Raw genomic sequence first — 22,961 nt, 5'->3', positions numbered from 1 at the left:
TTAATAACGAAGCCACCAGCGGACACATCAGTCTGTTGCTGCAGACACGAGCCCTGGCCATGTAGGTGCTACAGGCCTGCACGATCACATGGTCACACGGCTCACGAGCTGAATGGAGTCGGCACCGTGTAAATCAGCGGTGATAGCGAGCTACGTGTGTTTCCTATGAAGTCAATAAATGGGAAATCAGTCAGGAATTTATGATTAGCCTTGGCGTGGCTGATAGCTATTTTGTGCGAAAGATAAATCACACCTGTGGCACCTATCTCACAATGCAGAGTTGTGTACACAAGGTGATATTTAATAGCAGTACAAATTAGACACACACATTTTATATATTTTCAATTTACACTTTTAAGACTCTCTTCTTTCACTCTCCTTTTGGCTGCAGTTTCAGAAAAGTTAAAAAAAAAAAATACAAGTTCAGATCTCTCTAAAGGTGTAACAGTGCAGGTATGATCTTAAAAATCACAAAGAAATAATACTGTTGATCCTGATTAAATAAGGCTGGGCTTCACATCTCATGGTTGCAACCTTTTCATGACGTCGAGGCAGTTGTTTTGGTCCCCCCCTGCCCAATCGGAGGCTCCGCTCACATTCTACCGGAGCCGAAATGGGTCTATTCATGCAGCGGTCCTGTCCTCCCGTAAGTACCATAACGCCCTTCGTCGGGTGCTCTGTGGTACCCGGCTGCTGCTTTAAACGGCAGCACTGACATGGAAACCCCATTGCAGCTGCAGAACGATTTCTTTCTAGAGCAGCAGTTCAAGCACTGTAAGTACCAGCACTACTGCGGGCGGGAGGATCGGATCGGCAAGCAGCACGACCGAAGCTGCACCTGCAGTAGCTGCACCTGTGATGCGAGAAAAAGCCTCATCTTTCGCGGGACGTCGCCGACCACTGTGGGAACTTTAAGGACACCTTCAGAAACGTCTTCGAGGCAAGGTTGCCAGTACAGCGTCTGTGAGTTCACACCCTCTAGTCATGGTAGTTCATCCAGGCATCATCATCCTCACCATCAGCAGCAGCATTGCCGAGATCGGCAGCGGGGCAGCCTGGGCAGCAGCCACAAAGACAGTAACTCCTACAATGAAATAGCCATGAGCAGCTGCAGATACAACGGCGGCGTAATGCGGCCGCTGAGCAACTTGAGCTCGTCCCGCAGAAACATACACGAGTTCGATTCCGAGTCACAGCCTTTGCAGCCCATCTCAGCCGCAGATGCGTCGGACACTTTAGTATCCAAGCCGGAGAATAATTCCACCACACTGATGCCTTACGCATCGGGAGACGGAGCGGGAGGCTGCGGCCACAGCGGCGGTAAATCGGGGAAAAAGAAGAACCAGAACATTGGGGAAAAGCTCGGGCACAGGAGGGCCTTGTTTGAGAAAAGGAAGCGGCTCAGCGACTATGCTTTAATCTTTGGGATGTTTGGGATCGTTGTTATGGTTATAGAGACTGAACTCTCATGGGGAGCTTATGGAAAGGTACGTATTTACACAAAGCCCACGCCGTTGATTTAGTTGCATGTGACTGGCAGAGCAGGTCATTCAAAAAACTTGTGCATAAGGTGTTGTAGAATATCAGTCACTTTAAATAAGTAGGCTCACTGCAAAGTGTCCCACATGCAGGCCAAAAGGCCCACTGCTGTCCAACCACCCAATAGTGCAAACATATATCATATGTCAGAATTTGTTGCAAATAATAGGGTTGGTTTACCACCACCAGAATGTGATTTAATGTCATGATGTTTGTTGTTTAGCTATAGTGTTGTTGCTCTTTTCCAGGAGTCCCTCTATTCTTTAGCTCTAAAATGCCTGATAAGCCTTTCTACAATCATTCTCCTGGGGCTGATTATCATATACCATGCAAGAGAGATCCAGGTAATGTTGTAACACCTTTCTTATTCTTTAACTGTTGGTGTTGAAGGGTCAGCAGCAAGGGTCTGCTTTAACAGTAGATGTCTCATCGCATTTAGTACATGCTCAATTTAACGTTCAATTAACGTCTTTACAACTTTATAGGATGCCACAAATTGGTGTGGTACTGAACATGTTTAGCAGAATATTTGTATTTTCAGATTAGAAAAGATGAATTTTATTGACTTGCCGAAATCTACCAAATCAAATAACTTATTGTGAAAGTAACTGAAGTATTACGTTTGAGTTTCTATGCAGTGTGGGACAGTGTAATTACTCAATGAAGTCATATTTACTCTTCATCATAGTATTCTTCATTCCCCAGCAAAAATGTCTAATGTTTGTTCCATGACTTTAAACGACAGAACATCTATTCAGTCCTGTGATTGCATTAATGACTATAGACTGTAGACTGATCATCATCTTTTGAAGCCACATCAAAAGTTCATTACACATTTTGATAAGATTTACGGACTCCTCACAGGGCTCAGTGGATGAGTGTAGATTGTCAGCCTCTCCTGAGATGTTCCAACACGTGGAGCGTTTTATGACCTTGCCTCGGATTGTTACATTGCTCACAGTTCTCCCTTCTCTTCAGCACTTGTGTCTTTGTTGTACAGCCACAAAATTAATGTTTATTTTTTTATTAAATCAGCTTAAAAGAGAAGACTTCACTTGAAAAGAAGCATAACTCATCATGTTTAATCTTAATGAATGAAATATTGCGATGTTGTTGTTTTTTTCAATGCCTTTAGCTGAATAGTTTGAGCTGATCCAGCTGTTTTCATCTGCTCTTATTCAAGATGTAGAATATGTTTTAGTAGAACCAAAAAATATTACATTTGGACTAAACATGAGGTTGCTTTTGCATTCATAGTATTGGCTACAGTATATTCATCAGCCTTGTTGGTATATTTAGTGTTTACAAGTCCCCGGGGAGTATCAGTCATTGAAATAGCCCAACAGTAAAATGTTTCGCCCCCTTCAGATGCCTCATTGTAAACCTTTCTTTATGAGGGATGATAGAAATGCACAGACATCATTACCATATTTCAATGCATAACAAAAGTGTTTTCATTTCCCTGGCGGACAGTTCCCAGTTGCTCTTTATAAATTAGAAAGCATGTAAGTTAACATGAGTATCATGTTCATTCTTCCACACCTTTTACTTAATCCTGTGTAAATTATTCAATTCCTAAACTGATCTTTTTAACCTCTTGATTGTCTTGATGTTAAATTATATATTGATTTAGTTGTGATCTTTCAAACGGGACTTTTTCATCACAGCAGGTTTCCATTAGAGTGAGTTTCATAAGCAACTGTTGTGCATGTATTCTGACTGTTGTGATGCAGCAGCACATCTGGATTGGTAAATATGCTGACGATGGCAGTTTTTAAAAGATTGAAGCCTTGGTTTTACACATTCAAAATGTTCTTTCTTTCACTACAGGCAATTTTTTCATTTTAGCTCAAAAACAAGCTTTTCTTCCCATTCTGTTAATTGTCAGGAGCTGCACATTTAGCCCACACGAAGGTTGTTTCAAACTTCTTTGATCCAGACTTCTCTGACATTCACATCAATATCGAAAACATTTTTCACCCTAGATAAACTTCTCTCTTCCCGATAAAGATGTTTCCCTTCTTGATGACCTAGAAAACTTTATTAAAGCAATTGTTTGCCCCAGAGTGGATTACGGCAATGCACTTTTCATCACATAACCCCTCTCCACAATGATTTATATACAATTTATTCAAACGTAAAAGCCTGAACACCTAATTCATCAAGTCCTTTTTGGAACAAACCATCAGCCAGTTCCTGGAACCTGACTCTGTCTTTTATTTGAAACCAGTTCCTAGTGTTTGCTTTAACTTCCACCGCATCAGCTGCTCCTTTGCTACCCTGCCTGAGGAGATTTTGTGCCTATTGTTGCTTGTATGCCTATTTCATTACTTGGTTACCACAGACTGACATGTGTGCTTGCACAAACACACATGCACACACACACACACACACATTTATAAAAAAATCTATCTTGCTAATGACACAGACACGCACACACAGTTGCTCTGGATGGTGCGTTTGCCCTGGATTTTCTCTGTGCTTTATTTCATTTGCATCTGATAAAAATTAATTGTTTCAGCTCTCTTTCTTACTTAATTTTCAAACTTGTAGTGTTCCCATCGAACCGACGCTGACTCAAGTCACCTTTACTTTTGTTGTTTTTGTTTATTTACTCTCGATGAGCAGAATGTGTTTTGGGATATTACTAGAGTGCTATTTCTAAAGTGCACTTTTCCATGAAATTAATTTTGCTCCTGCAGTGAAGTAGATTATGCATGCACATCCATGTGTACTCGCAGGTGCCTGTCGGATGTAGTTAGAAGCATAAGTCAGGATGATGAAATATTTCCTCACCACTTCTAACCCCTTAAAAGTCATTTGCTTGTCAGACTCAGTAAAGACTGCGTCCTCTCATTTTTATCGGGTACAAAAACAAGAAGTTTTTCCTCCTCAGAGTGACTGAAAACTCAAAAGGTCAGGTCAGGCGGTGTAGATGTTTGACTCCAACTGTCCAACTGTGAATTGTTTCTGGATAAATCTGCTGCACTGCAATGGCAGTGATGGTGACCTACTGAGCCAAGTGTATCAACAGAGAGAAACAGTGTTTCCATGTCCAGCTAAATGTCCTTAGACTTGTACCGGCTACAGTTCGGATACGTAGCATTAATGTTTAATCCTCTTTTAAACACATTGTTGTTGTTCAGCTTTATCGTGTACTTCTCCTTCAGATGTTATCAGCCTGATTCAGCCCCAATGATGTCTTTTGTTAACCGCTGGCGATCCGCCGGAGGACTTGTAAGACTTTTTAGTTGAGTTTGCTGCGTTGGCAGGCAGCGACTTACTGTACGGTGTGAGTGGAAATGGAGGTTAGAGTCTGTAGCTGCTTCATGACTTTGATTTGTCTTTGTCAAAGTCTGATATGCGCTACGAGCCGCGAGTATATTCCTGCTCTCGCTGCTAAGATGGTTGATGAGTTCACCTAATTCCCAAACAGACAGAAACTGACATTTTGAAAGTTTTCTTTTCTTCTCACATCAAAGGCTCGCTTGCCGAGAGGCGTTTGTGTTGAGGCCACTGCTGTGTCGATGTACCTTGTGATGACAGTTCTGCTGAGTTTTCTTAAACTAATGCAAGATGCTTTTGCGTCTGTTCTGTCTTTGATGTGTATTTTTTTTTGTGATAAAAGTCAGTGCTGATGTTTCACAATTGCACAGTATTACATTTTACAATCTGCAGAAAAGATAAAACAGCAACACATCGCCAAAACTCTGCCAGTGAAGTCAAACTTGGCCATGCTTGTAAGACTGCCCCTGGGTGGTGTGTCTGTGTCAGAGATATGGTCTAACAGCAGGAGACGCTTTGCATGTCTCACAGTGAAATCTGTCCTCTACCTGAGACTCCAGACTGGAGTCAGATAACCACCACTGGTGACCTCAATGTTTTCACTGAACATACCGGCTTTCAAGGGCAGAGACGCTCAGCCTCCCAATGAGTTGAGAATCCTGAAAATGATTTATTGATGGCGTTTAAATTTTCTTCTGCATTTTATTTTAAACATGTAGATGCTTTTAGGTTATCAATGCATTTGGCTGCAGCAGCTATAAGAAATAAATATTTATACGAGCTTTTACTTTGGCTCAGAGTTGCTTTACTTTGCTTGAAGAGAAGAATGTGAATACAAATGTGAGACTTAATTTCAGAAACAAAAGCAAACTGAATCAGCAACAGCTTCGGATTTACTCAGCAAAGTGGCCTTTTAGTGGCTCACTTTGATATCATAAATAAAGCATTGCATTAATGTCTAACCTCTCAACCTAATTCACTAATGAGATTGAGCGATTTCATCCTCAGTGACAAGATATATGTTCCCATCTCTACATTACACAGATTAAATATTGAGCCGGACTCCATTAGTTATATTGAGCGTCGTGAAACCAGTAACCAACCCAGCTTAGCATCGCAGGTGAACTCCTCCGAGACTACACCGTGTAGACGCAGGACAGCGGCAGGCAGAGAATGATCCCAGGACATATTCAGCTGTATTGTCTCTCGACCCGACATGAATGAAACTTCCCCATGATGAGCGAGGGGCCTGCACTCTGAGCGATTAGACTGTATTTGGTGTCCATCAGAAAACAAGCTGAGAGAAGCTTGATTTGCCCTCAAATCGTCCTCGTGGTCGCTGTATCAGCTGTTTGTTCTCTGAGATGTGTTGCACAATGCAGTAACTTAATGTATGTGTACTTTATTGTCACTGCAGGATGCCATTTTTGGAAAAGAGATGGCATTTTGGCCAGGGTTAAGGTTAGAAGGTTTAGATAACAAACATACATTGTTTCTAAATTCCTTTATGAAGGTATCTGGCTGTAGATAGCTTTGATTTTCCCAGGTTGTGATTAATTCTTTTCTCTCTCAGTTTGGTGTGAGGGACATTGTTTCTGGAAAGAAATGTTGCCGTTGATTTTTCTTCTAGCCATGATAGTCGGGCTGTTGTTAGGTCAGTCCTCCACTTTGGTCCAGATGGAAAGCTCCATGAAACTTTGTGCAGATATTGTGATTCTCCAGAGGGTGAAGCCTACCGACTTTGGTGACCCCCTGACTTTTACTGTAGGGTCCTCATGAGGTTGACATTTATGGTTTTGAGTAAAATGTTGAAACTATTGGATGGATTGCAATGCCCTCGTAGACATTCATGTCTCCGTCAGGATGAAGTATAATAAACTTCGGTGATCCCTTCAGTTTTAATCTGATGCCATTGTCAACTCAAAATTTGAATTTGTCCAATACTTACGATACAAATACAAAACAAATGGCATCCCCATCAGGCTCTGCTGTACTTTATTTGTTGTGCTAACTAGCAAATGTTAGCATGCTTACACACTAAACTAGGATGTTGAACATGGTAAACATTACACCTGCTACACACCAGTGGTGGCGTAAAGGTGAGATAAGCGTGCATGTGACCGGAGGGTTGTCGGTCCAACCTCCCAGTCCAGTGGGAAAAGTGAAAAGCAGACATGACTCTCTCTTATAACCACCACTGAGGTTCCCTTGAGCAAGGCCCTTAACCGTAAGCTGACTCACCAGATGTAGACTATGGGTATAAGCCTGCCATTAGCCGCCTATTTCAGCTGGCATCCTCCTCTCCTCATATCCTATGTTTAACGCTACCCAACGTGATTGTGATTGGTTTAAATTAATACAAATGAGCCAGAGCATTTCTTTTCATAGCCGATTGATAACGTGTGGACCCAGACCTTTCTCTAGCGCTGACACAACGCTTTTGGAGATAGGTCTGGCTATGCGAGACTCTCTTAACCCCAACTGCTCAGTGGAGCTGCTTAACCAGCAGACTGGTTGTACTGGACATCTTCCAGGTGAGATTGTGTAACTGTTTGAATGTGATCAGGGCATTCCTGAGAAAGAGAGCATTGCTTTCAGTGAAACTGAGATAGTGAACTGGAAAAACCACCAGCATGTTAGCTTTTTTCCCTGTGCGCATGTTAGCATATTGATGAGCTATTCCAAAATATGGGCAAATTCTGAGACCATTCCCCTTTTGAAGAACAATCTTTTCTTCTCTATTTTCCACCTCCTTGTTGTATTCTCGGTACACATGATTGCTTGATTTATATTGTATGTACAGAAAATATTTTCAAAAACAGAGAACTACTTGACCAACACAAATTAGACTCATTTGGACTCTTTGAGCCTCTAGTTTTGGGGTTGTGATGCTTTAAAACGCATGTGCCATAGTGCTGATTGCCAGACTGCAGTCTTCTTTGCTTTCATTCTTTAAAGACATGTCTTGACTGTAATTAAGTGAGTTCACATTTAAAATCCATTTACTCGCTGTGTTTAAATTATTTGTCAGCCTCCTGTAACTAATTTAGTGTCCTGTTTCATCAACTGTCTGGTTTTAGGCCTGACTCTCACAGTCTTCCTCCGTATTTTGACATGATTTAAAACACCCATCCTAGTTTCCTCCACCTCTCTGTCATAGCTGTTGGTTCTGCTGCTTGCATGGAATATTTGATGCTCTGAGGTAAAGGGCCCTTGAGTATTGTATTTCAGGTCATCCATTACCATAATTGCTTTTACCCACCAAGTAGGCTTTCCTTATGCAACCTGCGTGTAAATGTTTAATTAAATTGTTTTGAGGTAACAAACTTTGTAACTGCCTTTGACAGGGTCGGTTTGTTGTTTAAAATGTAAAATAAAACGCTGCTTGTGCTGTGTGCAAACAATAGATTTGGCTGCTTTCAAAGCTCTAACTCTGTAAGTAAGACACCGCAGCAGAGTGGAGTCACAGCTTGTGTTTCCATGTCTACATTACACTCACTTGGAAAGCGAACAAGACGAGCTGCGGTTAGAGTTACACACCTCTCGGACAGATGTCAGTTTGTTAAAAGAGCTTGGTGTTGCTCATTTGATATGAACAACTGCCACTGAAAATTTAATATGTCTGTTTTCTGTGTTTGGGAGAAACTTTGATTGTCGCCTTTAAATAACGATAAATGAGCAGCAGAGGCTTTGTGGGTCAGTTGTACCGTTTGTTCGGGGACTTGTATTAGCTGCAGCTTGTTCTCTCTTTCATTGTAATGTGCCGGCTTGTTGACAGTTGATATTTCTTGCACAGTGGCTGTTGGACATATAATTGGATCCGAAGCTGTAATAACGTGCTGTGTTTGCTGTTGTGGGTTCAGTGAAGGTTTTTGTGTTCAAGCAAAGCAGGCGGCTGAGCTGTAGCGTCAGAGCGCCTTTGAAGCTGTCGAGCTGGTGTATGTGGAGCATTCATGTAGGTCTGTGAGAAAAGTTTCAGTGTTACATTATTGCCTTTTATGTGCTTTCTTCGTCCTTGAACATGTTGTATAGCGCCTTTTATTTCAATGTGAAAAATATGACTTTGTCAGCACTTCAATTTTACGTTACATATCTGATAAATGTAAAATCTAGGTCACTGATCCCATTAGCCCTCCAGGATTGGAACAGTTTTTACTTCTATAATGGGAATGTCCAAATTAAAATAAATGGAGGGTATGTGGCAAGATGCCGAGTTGTCATGTGTGCTTCGAGTGTGTGTGTCTGTGTGTGTGGTTGTGTGTGTCCATATCTACTGTGTTTGAAAACCGACATATTGATGCCACTAGAAACTAGGCGGAAAAAAAGCCCTGATACAGAGGCATGTTGTTGATTGTTGTTGATTGTCTAATGTTATGCACCACCTGCCATGACAAATTCCTTGTATGTTACATACATTGGCAATAAACGGTTCTGATTCTGATGATTGCTGTCCTCTGCATGTGGCAAAACGTACCTTTACGATCCATGTCGTACAAAAAAGGCTTGTTTTACTGTAAATGCTGCAAGAAAAGGATGACGTTAAATATAAATGTGGGCCATGAAAAAGTTGAAACATTTATTTTAACCATTATGAACCTATTCTTTACCATTTATTCGTGGAGGAACTGAAAATCCAAACTGTACACTTTGAATATTAAGCTGTGAGGGGATATCAGTATGGCGTGTCAAAAAGAGGAATTATTGGAGAAATGTAGGGGGAACTAATACAATCTGATAGCATTTAATCTGCAACCCAAACCTGCAAATATAAAACTTGAGAGAGTGTATGTACGTCTGTAAGCATGACCGGGGATGGCTGTGAGTGAGCTGGCGATGGCGGTCATGGGCTCAGCCGTTAGTTCAGGATGAATACACCGAGCAGTGAATCTTCTGGCCGAAGACAACTGTAGATTGGATTGAAAGCGTTGAGGAGGAGGGAGGGGAGGAACAAGAGGAGGGAGCAGCAGTAGCAGAGGTGACCAAGTGAGGAAGTGATGACGGAGGACAGGGTGGAGAAGAGTGATGAGGGCTGTTGAAATCCACCCACACTGAACTCCCCAGTGGAACAGCCTACCTTCTGGTCGGGGTGGCCAGGCGATCAGAAGCTAACTCTAATGTGGAAGCGGCAGATGTTCTCATCAGTATAACGCTTTAAAGTTGAGAATGCAAGCTGTTAATGTAACGCTTATTCTTAAAATCCTTTTATATTCAAAAGAGTCTGAAAGCAGAAAGAGAAACCGCATCATTTTTGGACTATTTGGGCTATCTTACTGTAAATCACATATTGATTTCATTCTTTCCATTTGCTGTAGTTTTAGATGCCTGAGCCCAATGTGAGGTCCTCAAATGTCCCATGTACCCAAAGATATTTACTTTACAGCGATATGTATGACAAAGAAAAGCAGCAAATCGTCTCTTTTGAGAAGCTGGGACCAAAGAATATTTGGCATGTTTTCACTATTTTTGCTTGAAAATTTGAATTGACTAATTGTTTTAGCTCTAACTTTCTACCCTTCAGACAGCCGTTGCATTCCATCCATTTCACATTAATTTGGAAATCATCCTTGAAAATGCTTGAACCTTGAGATAGGTTAACGCAGGGGCTTTTGTATTAAACATAAATGAATAGCGTCAAATGGCTAGCCGTGAAAACATATAAAACACCATGTTTGTCTTTGTATTGTGTTTAAAATCTAAGTCATGATATTTCAGTGTTGCAACCTTTTTCAGATATCTCAGTGCCTATCTGAAGGCCATTTTGCCCTTGAAAGAGTGTAGTGTCGTCCCTTTATCACTTATTTATTATTTTCTTTCTTCCTTCAATTAAAGCACAGTGAATTTTACACAAAATAATGTTTTGTATTTCATTCGTCTTAAATAGGCAACAACGTGGGGAAAGAAACTGCAATGGTCTTTAGAAAATGTGACAAAACAATATGATTTAATGACTCAAGGCTATTTGTGACTTATTGTTTAATGGGGTTTAATGATTTCCTGTAGCTTGCTGTGTCAGCATGATGGAAATGTTACCCTCCATTGGCCTCACTGTGCCCTTTCCTTGCAGTTATTTATGGTGGACAACGCAGCTGATGACTGGAGGATAGCCATGACATATGAGCGCATATTCTTCATCTGCCTGGAGATCCTGGTGTGCGCCATCCACCCCATCCCAGGGAACTACACCTTTACCTGGACAGCACGCCTGGCCTACTCCTACGTGCCATCCAAGATGGATGCAGATGTGGACATCATCCTGTCCATCCCCATGTTCCTGCGGCTGTACCTCATCGCTCGTGTCATGCTGCTGCACAGCAAGCTCTTCACAGACGCCTCGTCACGCAGCATCGGTGCGCTCAACAAGATTAACTTTAACACACGATTTGTGATGAAGACCCTCATGACCATCTGTCCCGGCACCGTGCTGCTGGTCTTCACCATCTCGCTGTGGATCATCGCAGCGTGGACTGTGAGAGCTTGCGAGAGGTGCCTGGATCCGTTTCTCACGCTATGCAGCACTGCTCAGCATGAAACATAGATAAGGCATAAAAATAGAAAACATACACACACTTCATAGCTCACTCGGGGTCTGAACTTGAAGATTAAATGATTTACAAGAAAAGATTAAAGCTCTGCAGTATTCAGACACATTTTTTTCATATGTACAGTACTACATTGATTTGTTTTAGGTTTTTTAAATGAGAAAACGTCATAAAGTGAAGCTGGACTGCATCGGGTGCATGAAGGTCAGTCAACCTATTGCATTTATCATTTATTACAGGTACCATGACAACCAGGACATAACCAGCAACTTTCTAGGAGCCATGTGGTTGATCTCAATCACGTTTCTTACCATTGGATATGGGGATATGGTTCCGAACACATACTGTGGGAAAGGAGTCTGCCTCCTGACTGGCATTATGGTGAGAAAGGCAGACTGAGTGCTCCAGTGTAGTTTTTGTTCTTTTTACCAGTCAATATTTTCTGATATTGACAGAAAGCCTTGATATTTTTTCTGAAAATAACTAACATGCTACTACTGTTTCATGGCTGGAAATAAATTGTAAGTTACATTTCTGTGCTTGTTGTTTCTTGTTGTGTCACAGGGCGCTGGCTGCACTGCCTTGGTGGTGGCTGTGGTGGCAAAGAAACTGGAGTTAACCAAAGCTGAAAAACATGTCCACAATTTTATGATGGACACCCAGCTAACAAAAAGAGTAAGTGAAAGCTCCCAAATTCAATTATTTTTGACATCAAATGTCAAAAATTTCCCTTTCTGCATTCTTGACTCAAGTGCTACCCTTTTTTTTTTTTTTTTGCACTTTAGGTGAAAAACACAGCTGCGAATGTTCTCAGGGAGACGTGGCTCATCTATAAGAACACCAAACTGGTGAGGAAGATGGACCACGCCAGAGTCAGGAAGCACCAGAGGAAATTTCTCCAAGCCATTCACCAGTAGGTACCCCGCTCTCAACCCCTGACCTCGCCACTCATGTCCGTCTAATGCCTTTTATCCCGCAGTGTATTCACTTGGTGTACCGATGCAACACCAACCTGAAATCTGACTTGTTTGACACCTGTAGCAAAAATATGTATTTGTATTGTTGAAGAATCTTGTACTTGTTTCAACTGACTTGACTAACTTTAACTTTGCCGATGTGATAATGTTGATTGATTCTGCAGCATAAAGAGTGGCAAAATATGCGAGAAAACTACATTTATGTAAATAGTATTCACTGATACACTAGAGGCTCTTTTAAGCCATTTCTATCAAAATTATTGTGAACTGGCATTTTCCTCTGAATGATATTTGGGGAAACTTCCCAGAAACTTGTTGGTATATTATGTAAATAGTCGGTTCTCAGTTTTACAGAATTATTCCAGAAACTCATTTTACCTTGAAATATTCTGAAGTTACAGAATTGACAGCAGTATGATATTGATCTCTCTCTCACCTTTTGCCGTCAGATTGACTCTGGTGTTTGTTTCGCTGTAAATCAGATGTCGGGCTGACACTTGGGTTTCTGCTTGTCTTGCCTGTCAGCTAGTCTTTTAGTGGGTCCCCGAGGACCCCCGAAGTGCTATCTAAGTATTGATTTTAGCCTCACCTCGCTCTTGGTTTTTCTTCAACCTACAGTGCTTAGAAGCACATCCAGGTTGTGGCTTCTTGCAATTACTGCTTTATTAGAATAAGTCACTAGATGAGCAGGGATTTTGTTAAAATGTAGCGTTATGCTCAAGTAAAATGTCCCCTTTTTGTATGTTTGTTTGCTTTCTGTGGTTTTATGTACATATATGAGTCTTTTTGGTGTGCAACTTTGATTTGCTCATTAATCTTACATTTATGTTTCAAAGACATCAGGGTTTTTAATTACAAGGGCATAGAGGTAGAGAAATACACAAACTCTCTGCTGCTGCTGCTGCTGCAACCCACATCCAGATTTTTGTGTCATGGTTGCTTTGTCGAGTCATTATGTCCTTGCTGTGTTATTCATCCGATTTGCAGCGGTGATGACAGCGTCTCATGTCCACCTCCTGTTCTCTAGAACAGCCTAATAATGGAAATCCCTCTGAGCTAAAGCTAAATCTATAGAGAACCAGATTCAATGGGAAAAAAGTCACGTCCAGCACCGTGTGCAAGGACAACTACTCAGCATGGTGTCAACATCCTACCGTCACACCTTAATCCTCTATCTGTTTACTTCATGAGGTAGTGTGTTCACAGGCCTTATCTTTGAGAGTTTTAAGTATCGCTTGTAGGTGAGATGAATATAGGACAGGAAGCGGCCTGACAGCCAGCAGATCGCTCAAGTGGAGAGTTGGAAAGGTCCTACAGCCGTCATTGACCCGTGTTGAGGCGATAGCAAACATCAAATTAGATATCATTGTTCCCGTTTCCTCTGGTCAAAGCTGTGAAAGACTTTCTCAGAAGTCTTCAATCACTGTAAAGGATGTGTGATGTAAACAGTTGTGGCCATAGACGCTTGGAGGCACTGTCTGCGTTGGTGAATGTTTACAGAAAAGTTTGTTTTGATCGACTTCTGATAACCAGCACTTGTGTGGAAAAAAGGGATTAGACTAGGAGAGCAAGCAAAGCTGCAGCTAGCGTAAACAGTCCAAACACAGAGAGATAACACTTCCTGGTTGCAGGAATAAATAAGTCAAGAAAGAATTGTTGCTGCTGTTCAGAGGTGAGGTGACAGCGTAGAGATGAGGGTTCCCAGCAGCAAGATTTGAGCAAACAGATTTTGCAGTTTGAATATGTTTATCTGATGTTGTAATAATTCATTTGTCTACTTCATGTTTCCTTTTTTTCCTGTTTGTGTCGACACAATGCAATAGAGCTCGAAAGTAAGTCTTCGCCTCACATGTAGATACAGACCTGTTGTGTGCATGCTAAAGAGAGCTTGTCCTTGAACCCAATAATGTGACTAAAAAATTACACTCCTTCATTTGATAAGTGAAATTCATGCCATGAAAAAATGTGGTAGTTTGCAATGATTGAATGGTTTCACATGACACAATCATAATGTTGCCAGATTATTTCATTTAAACTGCTACAAAGGTTTTTATTAGATGTCTGTTCAACTGAATAGCATGACAATTTGATCAAATACACATTAGTCTCACATTTTTCCTTCAATCTTCAGCATTTTGCAAACAAACAGCTTTAAATAACCAGCAAAAACACCTTTTCAACTCTTATTAGTTAGTAGACCCATGCTGCACTTTCTAAACACACCCACAGATGAATATTAAGTGAATTTCAATTATCGGTGATGGAGGGTGTTTTTCTTTCCATTTCTGCATGGATGTGATGAGAATTTGATCTTTAATCAGAAAGCCACTGATTAAACTCCAATCAACTGTGCTTTCACGTACCGAAGGATGACGACTAGAGCTCCACAGGAGACAGACCTGCAGTAACACAAGTATATGATTTATCGTAGCCCTCAAGTCATGTTAAACAACGTAGCAGTCATGCTCATGCAGATCAGGGCTCAGGGTCATCTTTCGGCGTGTGGAACCATTGTTACGCCTGTTGCTACTTTTGCAGCCACATTTTCCCCATTTTCTCTGTTGGATGACACAGTAGCAAAGACGCTGCAATGGTGTTATCATGGCTGGTAAACAGCATAATAACACAGACATACGGCTGTCATGCATTTCTGCACTAAGAAGAAATAGCAGAGTAAGCTGTAGAGACAGTTTTATCACCCCTGAGTTTATTTGGATGGTGCGGGCTATCACACTACAGGCATGATGTTGCACGCATGCAACCAAATGTCTTACTGGATGTAATGTTTTAGGCCATTACAGCTATGCAGTCAGACCATCCCCTTTGGGAGCTGTCTCTTTCCATCTACAAGGTTGAAGTGGGAATCGTAGCAAGAGGCAGGGCAGTGAGTGCCGGTTAGCTCAGAGATGAGAGGATTGGAGACACAGGAACTTGACCCGAGAGGAAGGTCAGGGTAAAGTCTCCGAGCAATCCCGTTTGAGCCCGAGGGGCTGCGACTGTGACCGACGGCATGAAGCCGTCAGCGGGGACAGGAAAAAGAATGACGAGCTGCAGAATGGTCACCTCGCCATTGCACTGAAGAGAAATTAGCATTTCGTTCCACAATGAGGTGAAGGGAGGTCATGACAAAGAAAGCAAGTTGAGAGGGTAACAAATATGGTGCAGCACTAACTGAGATGGCCTTAACTGATTTAGTGGGGTATTAAAAAGCTTAGCGTAGCTGTTTTCCGTTGATGAATAGCAAGCAGATTTAGAGTGGCCATTGAAAAGGAGAAATGCCCGTGAGGAGTGATTGACTGAGGGAAGGAGACACATAGAATATAAAAGACAGGGCACGTGAGCTTCCTTGTCCTGACCTCAAGCTGCCCTGTGCTTTGACCCCATCTCAAAGCTATTGGTCATCCAACTGTGAAATGTGTAATTTTTTAGGTCTTACATCAACTGCAAAGTCATTTAACATGAAATACCTATTAACTTCCATCATTTTAGATGCCCCCGTTTTTCTTTCATATGAATACAAGAATAATAAAAGTGCAATAGTTTTCTATTCTGTTGTCTTTTGAGTCTGCTTCGTATGAAGCATTTCGGTCCTCGGTTATCAGGACACCGTCCCTTGCCTGTAGTTTCCTTTAGTGACTCCCGTGGCACCCTCTGTTGGTCTAACCTGTCATCTTCACTCCACATCTGCCTGTCTTCAGGAAACAGAGGAGTGATCCGGCATTGCATGGGAATGGGTGCATCTCAGCTAATTAGCAGACTACCCCCCAGAGCCCTTTAAATCCCTACTCGATATTCATTACTGTTTGCCTTCGATTCACACACAACCTTGTAATCACCTCAAACTGCATTCATGTCTCAGTCAGTTAAAGGTGGTTTTTATTTATTTTTTTGTATCCGGAACGTTTGCAGACTTGCCGACGAGATGCTATTCTGTGTATTCTGCCAAGTTTAATTTAGCATGCGTGGGTGATTCTGGAAAAAGATTACCTCTTTAACATCTTGAAACCACGTGTGGTCGACACTCCACAATACTGCATAGTTGCTGTTTTTCAGCCCCCTGAGATGATGAGTAGAACAGGCTTTAGAAGCCTAATTAAACAGGAGATGTGAATTATTTAAGCATGTTGTATGAAGGAGGCAAGTTCATTTTTGCAGACTTTACAAGTAAGATTTTGGGCCATAAGTTTATTGTCACTGGAAAAAATGATGACTTTATTAAAACCAGCCATGTTTAATTTTCTAGTCATGATTCAAGATGAACAGGATTCCTTTAAGTGGCAAATTGTGAAGGCATACGTTTTCTCAATTCTGATGCAACGATTATTTTTTTGTTTGTATTGGAAGTCTCAAAAGGAAAACGGTCCACATATTTGCAGATTGCTGCTTTCCAAAGATGAAACTTTAGTCTCTATGTTCACATAAAACAATGTTTGATATATGTGGCTTTTTGAGTGACTAAATCATTCATATACTCAAACAGAGAAAAGTTGGTTGAACCAGAAGGAGAACTTGTAGCCGTTTGTGGTGTTTTATAATCTGACACATCAAGAAGCTAAAGGACGTGAGTGGCATGAGTCCGCCGCGTTCCTTTATTATGGTTGATGTGTTGGTTGTGTTGGTTGGGTGCTGGTATCATTCTCCTCAGTGGCAGCTCTCCCACCCGCTGTGGTCTCTTCTCCACGTGCATGCAACTCAACCAAACAGACTGACCCCTGCATTCTCTACACACACCCTGTGCATGTCCTAGGAGTGTTCTCCGTGTGTATGCCTTGTGTGTGCACAAATTTAATGACAAAATTCTGATAGCGTTAATTTATTGGGTTCTGAATGGTCTTGTGTTCAGATTGAGAAGTGTTAAAATGGAGCAACGCAAGCTGAATGACCAAGCAAACTCACTAGTGGACCTTGCTAAGGTAAGCTAGACTTACAGTCTACTGCTGCATTGTACATTAGGAAACACAGCTACCCTGATAAGTTTTTCCTTTGTGTGATTGAATTCAATGCATGCTATAGTTCACTCGCTGAATTAGTTGTGTTTTCTGATATGATCAAAGTCTACAGGTGTCAAATAAACAGACAGGCTGTTCACAGGGTGATTAAAGATACATCTGTGTGATGCTGCTGGTTGTCTGCACTCACCTGAGATTCTGATATAGGTTTGAAATAATAACTTCATTTTATTTCACAGCGTTAATTGCTATCCCCAGGACACTTTCTCTGCAAAATTACTGAACGAGAGTGACAAAGACCCCTTTGTGTCTGTGGCGTTTTGCATTTTCTGATGTTTGCCTCCAGATGCACGAAAGAGAAACCTTAGGGAAAGACCAGGCAGCTCGCCAGCCTGACACAGCAGAATCAGTAACCTGGGAAGGGAGACACACTGTGATCTGATGATTCAGCCAGAATTAAAGGCAGAGAGGATAGAAAGGCAGAGGGATTTGACATTCAAACATACAGCACAGTCAAACTGGATCCAGGCCAGCGTGTCATGAAAGGTATTAGCCTAGTTAATATTGCCCAAGCACTTGTGCTGTAAAAACGGCAGCGAGAGTCGGGATGTGACATTGGATATAAGGTGGCTAAAAGCCAGTGCCACTCAGCTGGATCTGTAATCGTTGCTGTAAGTGTCTGTTGCCATAAGAGGGCAGAGTAGCTTCAGTCTCCTCGTGCTCTCAGTGGAAAAAACGAAATAGAGCTGAACATATCATTGGCAGCTGCATCGCCACTGCAGTGCAATGTGAAATCCCTCAGATCACAATGTATCCCCTTAACTCATTATCTCTTCTATCTAATATAGAATGTGGCTTTTCATTTTATGTGACTCGAGTGACGCACTGTTTGGGTGAATGATTTTTCTTTCCACAGCATTTTCTTCACTTTGTCTTTTGGGCTGAATTAAATGTCCTCATTGTCCTCAAATTGCTAAATTGCTTACTCAAGCTGTTTGAAACAATCTCTTCCACTTTCCTCTCTCTCTCTTTCTCTCATTCCCTTGTCCAGAAATGGGTCGATGGTGTCAATTTTGTGGTTTCACTATGCAGTTAAAGTGGATCCATAATAATGGCATATATTCTTGCGCCATCAGTTTCATCCTCTATTGATTATATTGGTTCCCTAATGGTTTACTGGGCCTCTTTTCTTGGTCTATAGCATTTCACAACATCACTTTTTAATTAGTTCTTGTTACACTTCATGATTTACAGATGAGGCCCAGACTTGGGTCAGATCAGCTCCACATGCAATCAACGTCTTAATCAAAGGAATGATTGCATGTGGAAAAGACAATATATCAGAATATGTTAGTGTTTGGTTAGCATTACACAAACTGTTTAAATGTCAAATTGCATTTATGAGCCACTGATTAAATCTACGCATGACAAGTTAAGGATCAGATTAGTGTTTATGTAAGTAACACAGTGAAACCCTTGTCTCCACTAGCCGTCAGGTTGAGCGGTGTCAGTGCTTCTTTAGTTCTCACTAATTCAAATAAACAACCTATCCATTACACCCCCCCCCCTCAAATCAGAAGAGGACAAGGTAAGTGATAGATGGCAACGCCTCCAGGCTGCCAGGGATTATTAGTCCTCTGCTGAATAATACCTCAGTAACCGCCCTCCAGCAGCATCACCACCACACCACATCTGAAATGTGACATGGATTTATTTAGTGTGCTGTTGACTATTCGTGAAAACTGAACCTCGGAAAATTAAAAAGCAGCAGCTAAAGGTACATTTAGAGGTCCGTGAGCCGATGGTTGATGGATCAGAAGAGCAGGAAAGCATAATGCAAACTCCGCAAACACCTTTCCTGTCTCCTCAAGGTCTCAGGCTAATGTAATCGTGGTCTGCATGGAAACATGAACTCTTGTAAACTGGTCATATAAAATCGGCCCCTCTCAGCCAGATTTTAAGGGAAAGTTGTAACATAACATGACGTTCGACTGACCTTTTTTAATGTGGAATTTACTCTCCTCTCGCTGGGAAATTGCAGCCAATAAAATGGATAACTCTGTGATAGCATCAAAATAAAAGCATTTAACTTGTAGAATTGGATTTGTCAGTTTGAACTGCTTTTTATGCCGATATTTCCATAACCATTCCATTTGGCATTTTATGTTAGATGCTGAGATTATAGGATAGGTTCACATTTCTTTCAACTTTGCCCTAAAACAATACAAAATGCACCGTCCTTGTTCTGCGCAAAAAAATGCATTTAAAAGTTCATTGAAAACTAATATGAGGCTTCAGCAATCTGAGTCAGTCACGTCAAGCAGGTGTCTTCCAACGTTACTCTGTTGTTAGTATAAAATTCCCCCTTTGTTCCTCTCTTTCCACCGTAGCTCAGTAAGAAAATACTGTCCATTGAAGCACTAAAAGGAAACTAAGAAGACCGTAACTTTAGAGGATACCCCCTTGACTTGTCTACTTCAAACTGCTGAAGCCTCATATTGGCTTCGACCGAACTTCAAAATGACTGTTGAATCAACGAAGTCAATGAACGCTTTCAATGTACATATGAGCAGGTGAATATTGTATTTCCAGACAAACTGGAAAAACCGTGAATCTATCCTTTAATTGTTTTTATGTAAGACAACAACAGTTCTATTCATGTTTTTTTATTTAAAGTCTGAACTGAATGTGTTGAAAGTGAATCTCTCAATATGAAGCTCACAGTCTTCCACTTGATCTCTTTTTCAGAATGAATTCTTTCAACTGTATAGTTATTGACGTATTAAAGAAGCCTGTGTTTCTTTTCTATATGTTATCCTGCTTGTTAATAATGGATACATATACTGTAGTATTTCTAGGTTGTCCATCACAAAAAAAAAACACCAATTTGGAAAAGGATCATGTTAAGTGTGTTCCCTCTCCCCTCTTCCAGACTCAGAACATCATGTATGACATGATATCGGACTTAAATGAGAGAGGAGAGGACATGGAGAAGAGGATTGCCCTGCTGGAGACAAAGCTGGAGACTCTATTGAGTAACTTGCAGGCTCTGCCCGGACTCATCAGCCAGGTCATCAGCCAGCAGCACAGGGACTTCCTGGAGGTGCAGCTCCAGCCTTATGACAAACACAGCCCCGAGCGCTCACAGTCAGTGTCCCGACGAAGGTCGTCTTCCACAGCACCGCCCACCTCCTCCGAGAGCAGCTAGAGTCCAAGGGGAATGCCTCCACTGAGGACTTTTGCCATCATATGGCCAAGTTGCATTTATCGTAAAGCCTTATGGTTTCAATGAGTATTATCCAAATTCTGATGACAGAATCCAAGATACTGGGGACAATGCATTTTAATGGATAACTTCATGCTGTTGTTTGTTTTTTATTACCTCAAAAGATGATGTTATCCTTGCTCTGGTGACATGACCACAAATAATGTCTCTTCCCTCAGTAAAAGGCCTATCGATGGGGGTACGATATGAACTCTACTCCATCTCTATGCAGAGATAGCCAGTTTTAGGTGGCAAGGTTACCATGTGTGAAACTATTGCACTAAAATAGTGCTTCTCACAGACTTTGTGCTTCCGCTGGCTTGATTCAGTTGCCGTTTTCCTCAATGCAAACTGAGAAATCACTGAGAAATCAGTCAGGAAGCATGACAGTGATTTTGGGGAAAAGTGCTGTGTTTGATGGACTGGAGTGAACTGAGAGCAGACAGCAGATGAAAATCGCTCCTGCACACTGTCACTCAGAGATAACTTAAGAAAGCTTGAAATGAGGGGGGAAAAAGCATATATCTTTTAGGTTAGAAACAGCATCAACTATAGCGGTTTTCTTTTGCAGAGTGCCCCTGTAGAATGACTATTTTTGGGGCGACATTGCAAACAATTTAATCCTCTAGTCAAAATGAATGCATCAAAATCTGTACTTGCACTTACTTTTTAATCAATGCACTTCAATGCTGACTGACGTATGATATAAAGATGCGTTGCTCATTAAAAAGAAGAACATTTGAGATGTTTGGGCATGGGTTTATTATTGTCAATTCTCAAGTTGTGGCTAGTGTTGAATCAAGTCAAAGCCCTTTTTTGTTCTCCACAAAGAAGCATTAACTTAGACCTGTAGCGGTCTACAGAAATGTATTGAGTGATCACAAACTCAGTAATTATCCAATTACCCCTTGTCTTGCTGTGTCTCACCTCCTGTCCTTTCTTCCTGTGCTATTTATGCTTGCTGTTACCCCAGCAGAGCAACAACAGATGCTGAACAACAACTCGCTGAAACCGTATCTACCTTTTAAAAAGAAAATGCCTATTTTTATATATTTTGATGAGGACAAGCACACCTCGTACAACTAAACAAACACTAGTGTATGAAGTGACAGATTCAGCATATCTAGCACATGGTTTAATATTTCTTGGACTGGAGTTAAGATACATAAAGTTGTTTCTTAGGTTCTTTCCTGAATTTGATTATAGACTATTTAGAAATGGCATTATTCTTCAGATTGCATTTATTTTTTACAGCAAAGGCTTTAGATGACACTGTTGGCTGAGCTGGAAGAGCAATGTTCAAGAGCTGGTGGATCTACCTACAGTGGGTGGCATTTATTAGGTTTGGAAGTTTCAATGTTAATGAAATTTAGATATTTAGATTTGATTGAAATATTGTCATTGGCCTTTCATACAGTCTATCTGGGTATATCAACTGTGTGAAATGCCCTGATGTGGCCAATACACCCTCTAGACAATAATATTCACAGTATGAACATAGTTGTTAACAGAGCATAAGAGATCATCAATTCAGCAGCACTGATCTTGTTCAACCAGCACAGCCACTAACCAATAAGTCAGTCAGATGGTCAACAGAATGACAGATGTTCAGTCCACAAACTTCAGCAACATAGAAACCAATGAGAGATTATACTGTATGCGACTTAAACAATAAACAATTAAACATAAAAAATATACAATTTGACTGGACTGCATCCTTTTTTATTGTGTGACAATTTGTATTAAATTGTTTTAAGTTATGTGTGTGTTCGTGTCGACAAATAATTGTATAAGTTGTGGTAAAATCACTTTCATATTTTATTTTATTTTATTTGGTGTGACAACTTTTCTTGATTTCTCACTGATCAGTAAGTGGAGAGAAATGTAGACATGCATTTAAATTGAGGGCAAAATGTGCCCCAGTTAACTTACAAGCTTTGTAATGTCAACTGTAAGAGTACTATTTTGCTTAAGTAAAGTACCACAATGTAAAACAATATTCCTATGGGCCATTTTAAGGCTCCCAAAATAAGTCTGAGGGCGTGAGATCTTTAATATGGTAGAAAAGCAGAAAGTTTAAAGTTCTTGGACCCTCTGACAGTTACTTGGAAATGGAAACAAAAGTTAAGATGGGATGCTTCTCTTTTGTGGAACATCTAACAACTCACAAATATCTAGAACCTGTGATGAGGAGCTTCAAGTAGACACTGCTCTTTTATAAAGGGACACAAGCCCAAAAGGCTGGGAGCCACTGGTTTAATCTTTAACAACACATTTTTTTTTGTAAGATTATCATGTGTTATTTCATTGAAATTGTAACAAGTGATTGTGATTCTGTAGAATTAAAGTTACAATATTTGTACTCACATTATGTGAATCTTTGGCAGACTGTATTTCTCTCCATCTT

General features: G+C 41.0%; 1 protein-coding gene across 2 annotated transcripts; it reads left to right on the top strand.

Annotated features, from left to right (window-relative positions):
* Positions 1 to 609: 609 nt before the first annotated feature.
* Positions 610 to 22,450, top strand: kcnn2 (potassium calcium-activated channel subfamily N member 2). Of its 2 annotated transcripts, XM_031855664.1 has the most exons (9): positions 610 to 1,487; positions 1,788 to 1,883; positions 10,889 to 11,307; positions 11,603 to 11,744; positions 11,928 to 12,038; positions 12,149 to 12,276; positions 14,164 to 14,172; positions 17,184 to 17,253; positions 20,222 to 22,450. In XM_031855664.1, the coding sequence occupies exons 1-9, from the start codon at positions 717 to 719 to the stop codon at positions 20,495 to 20,497; spliced, it is 2,022 nt and encodes a 673-aa protein (XP_031711524.1). In that variant the 5' UTR covers positions 610 to 716; the 3' UTR covers positions 20,498 to 22,450. The 2 variants fall into 2 exon arrangements, with proteins under 2 accessions (XP_031711524.1, XP_031711525.1); XM_031855665.1 differs by lacking the exons at positions 14,164 to 14,172; positions 17,184 to 17,253 and having other exon boundaries at positions 20,222 to 20,331.
* Positions 22,451 to 22,961: the final 511 nt, after the last annotated feature.

This window comes from Anarrhichthys ocellatus, unplaced genomic scaffold, assembly GCF_004355925.1.
Source record: "Anarrhichthys ocellatus isolate YVR2014 unplaced genomic scaffold, GSC_Weel_1.0 scaffold16, whole genome shotgun sequence".
NCBI classification, from domain to species: domain Eukaryota; kingdom Metazoa; phylum Chordata; class Actinopteri; order Perciformes; family Anarhichadidae; genus Anarrhichthys; species Anarrhichthys ocellatus.
The sequence above is the reverse complement of the archived record's forward strand: the minus strand, read 5'-3'. Positions and strand labels throughout refer to the sequence as shown.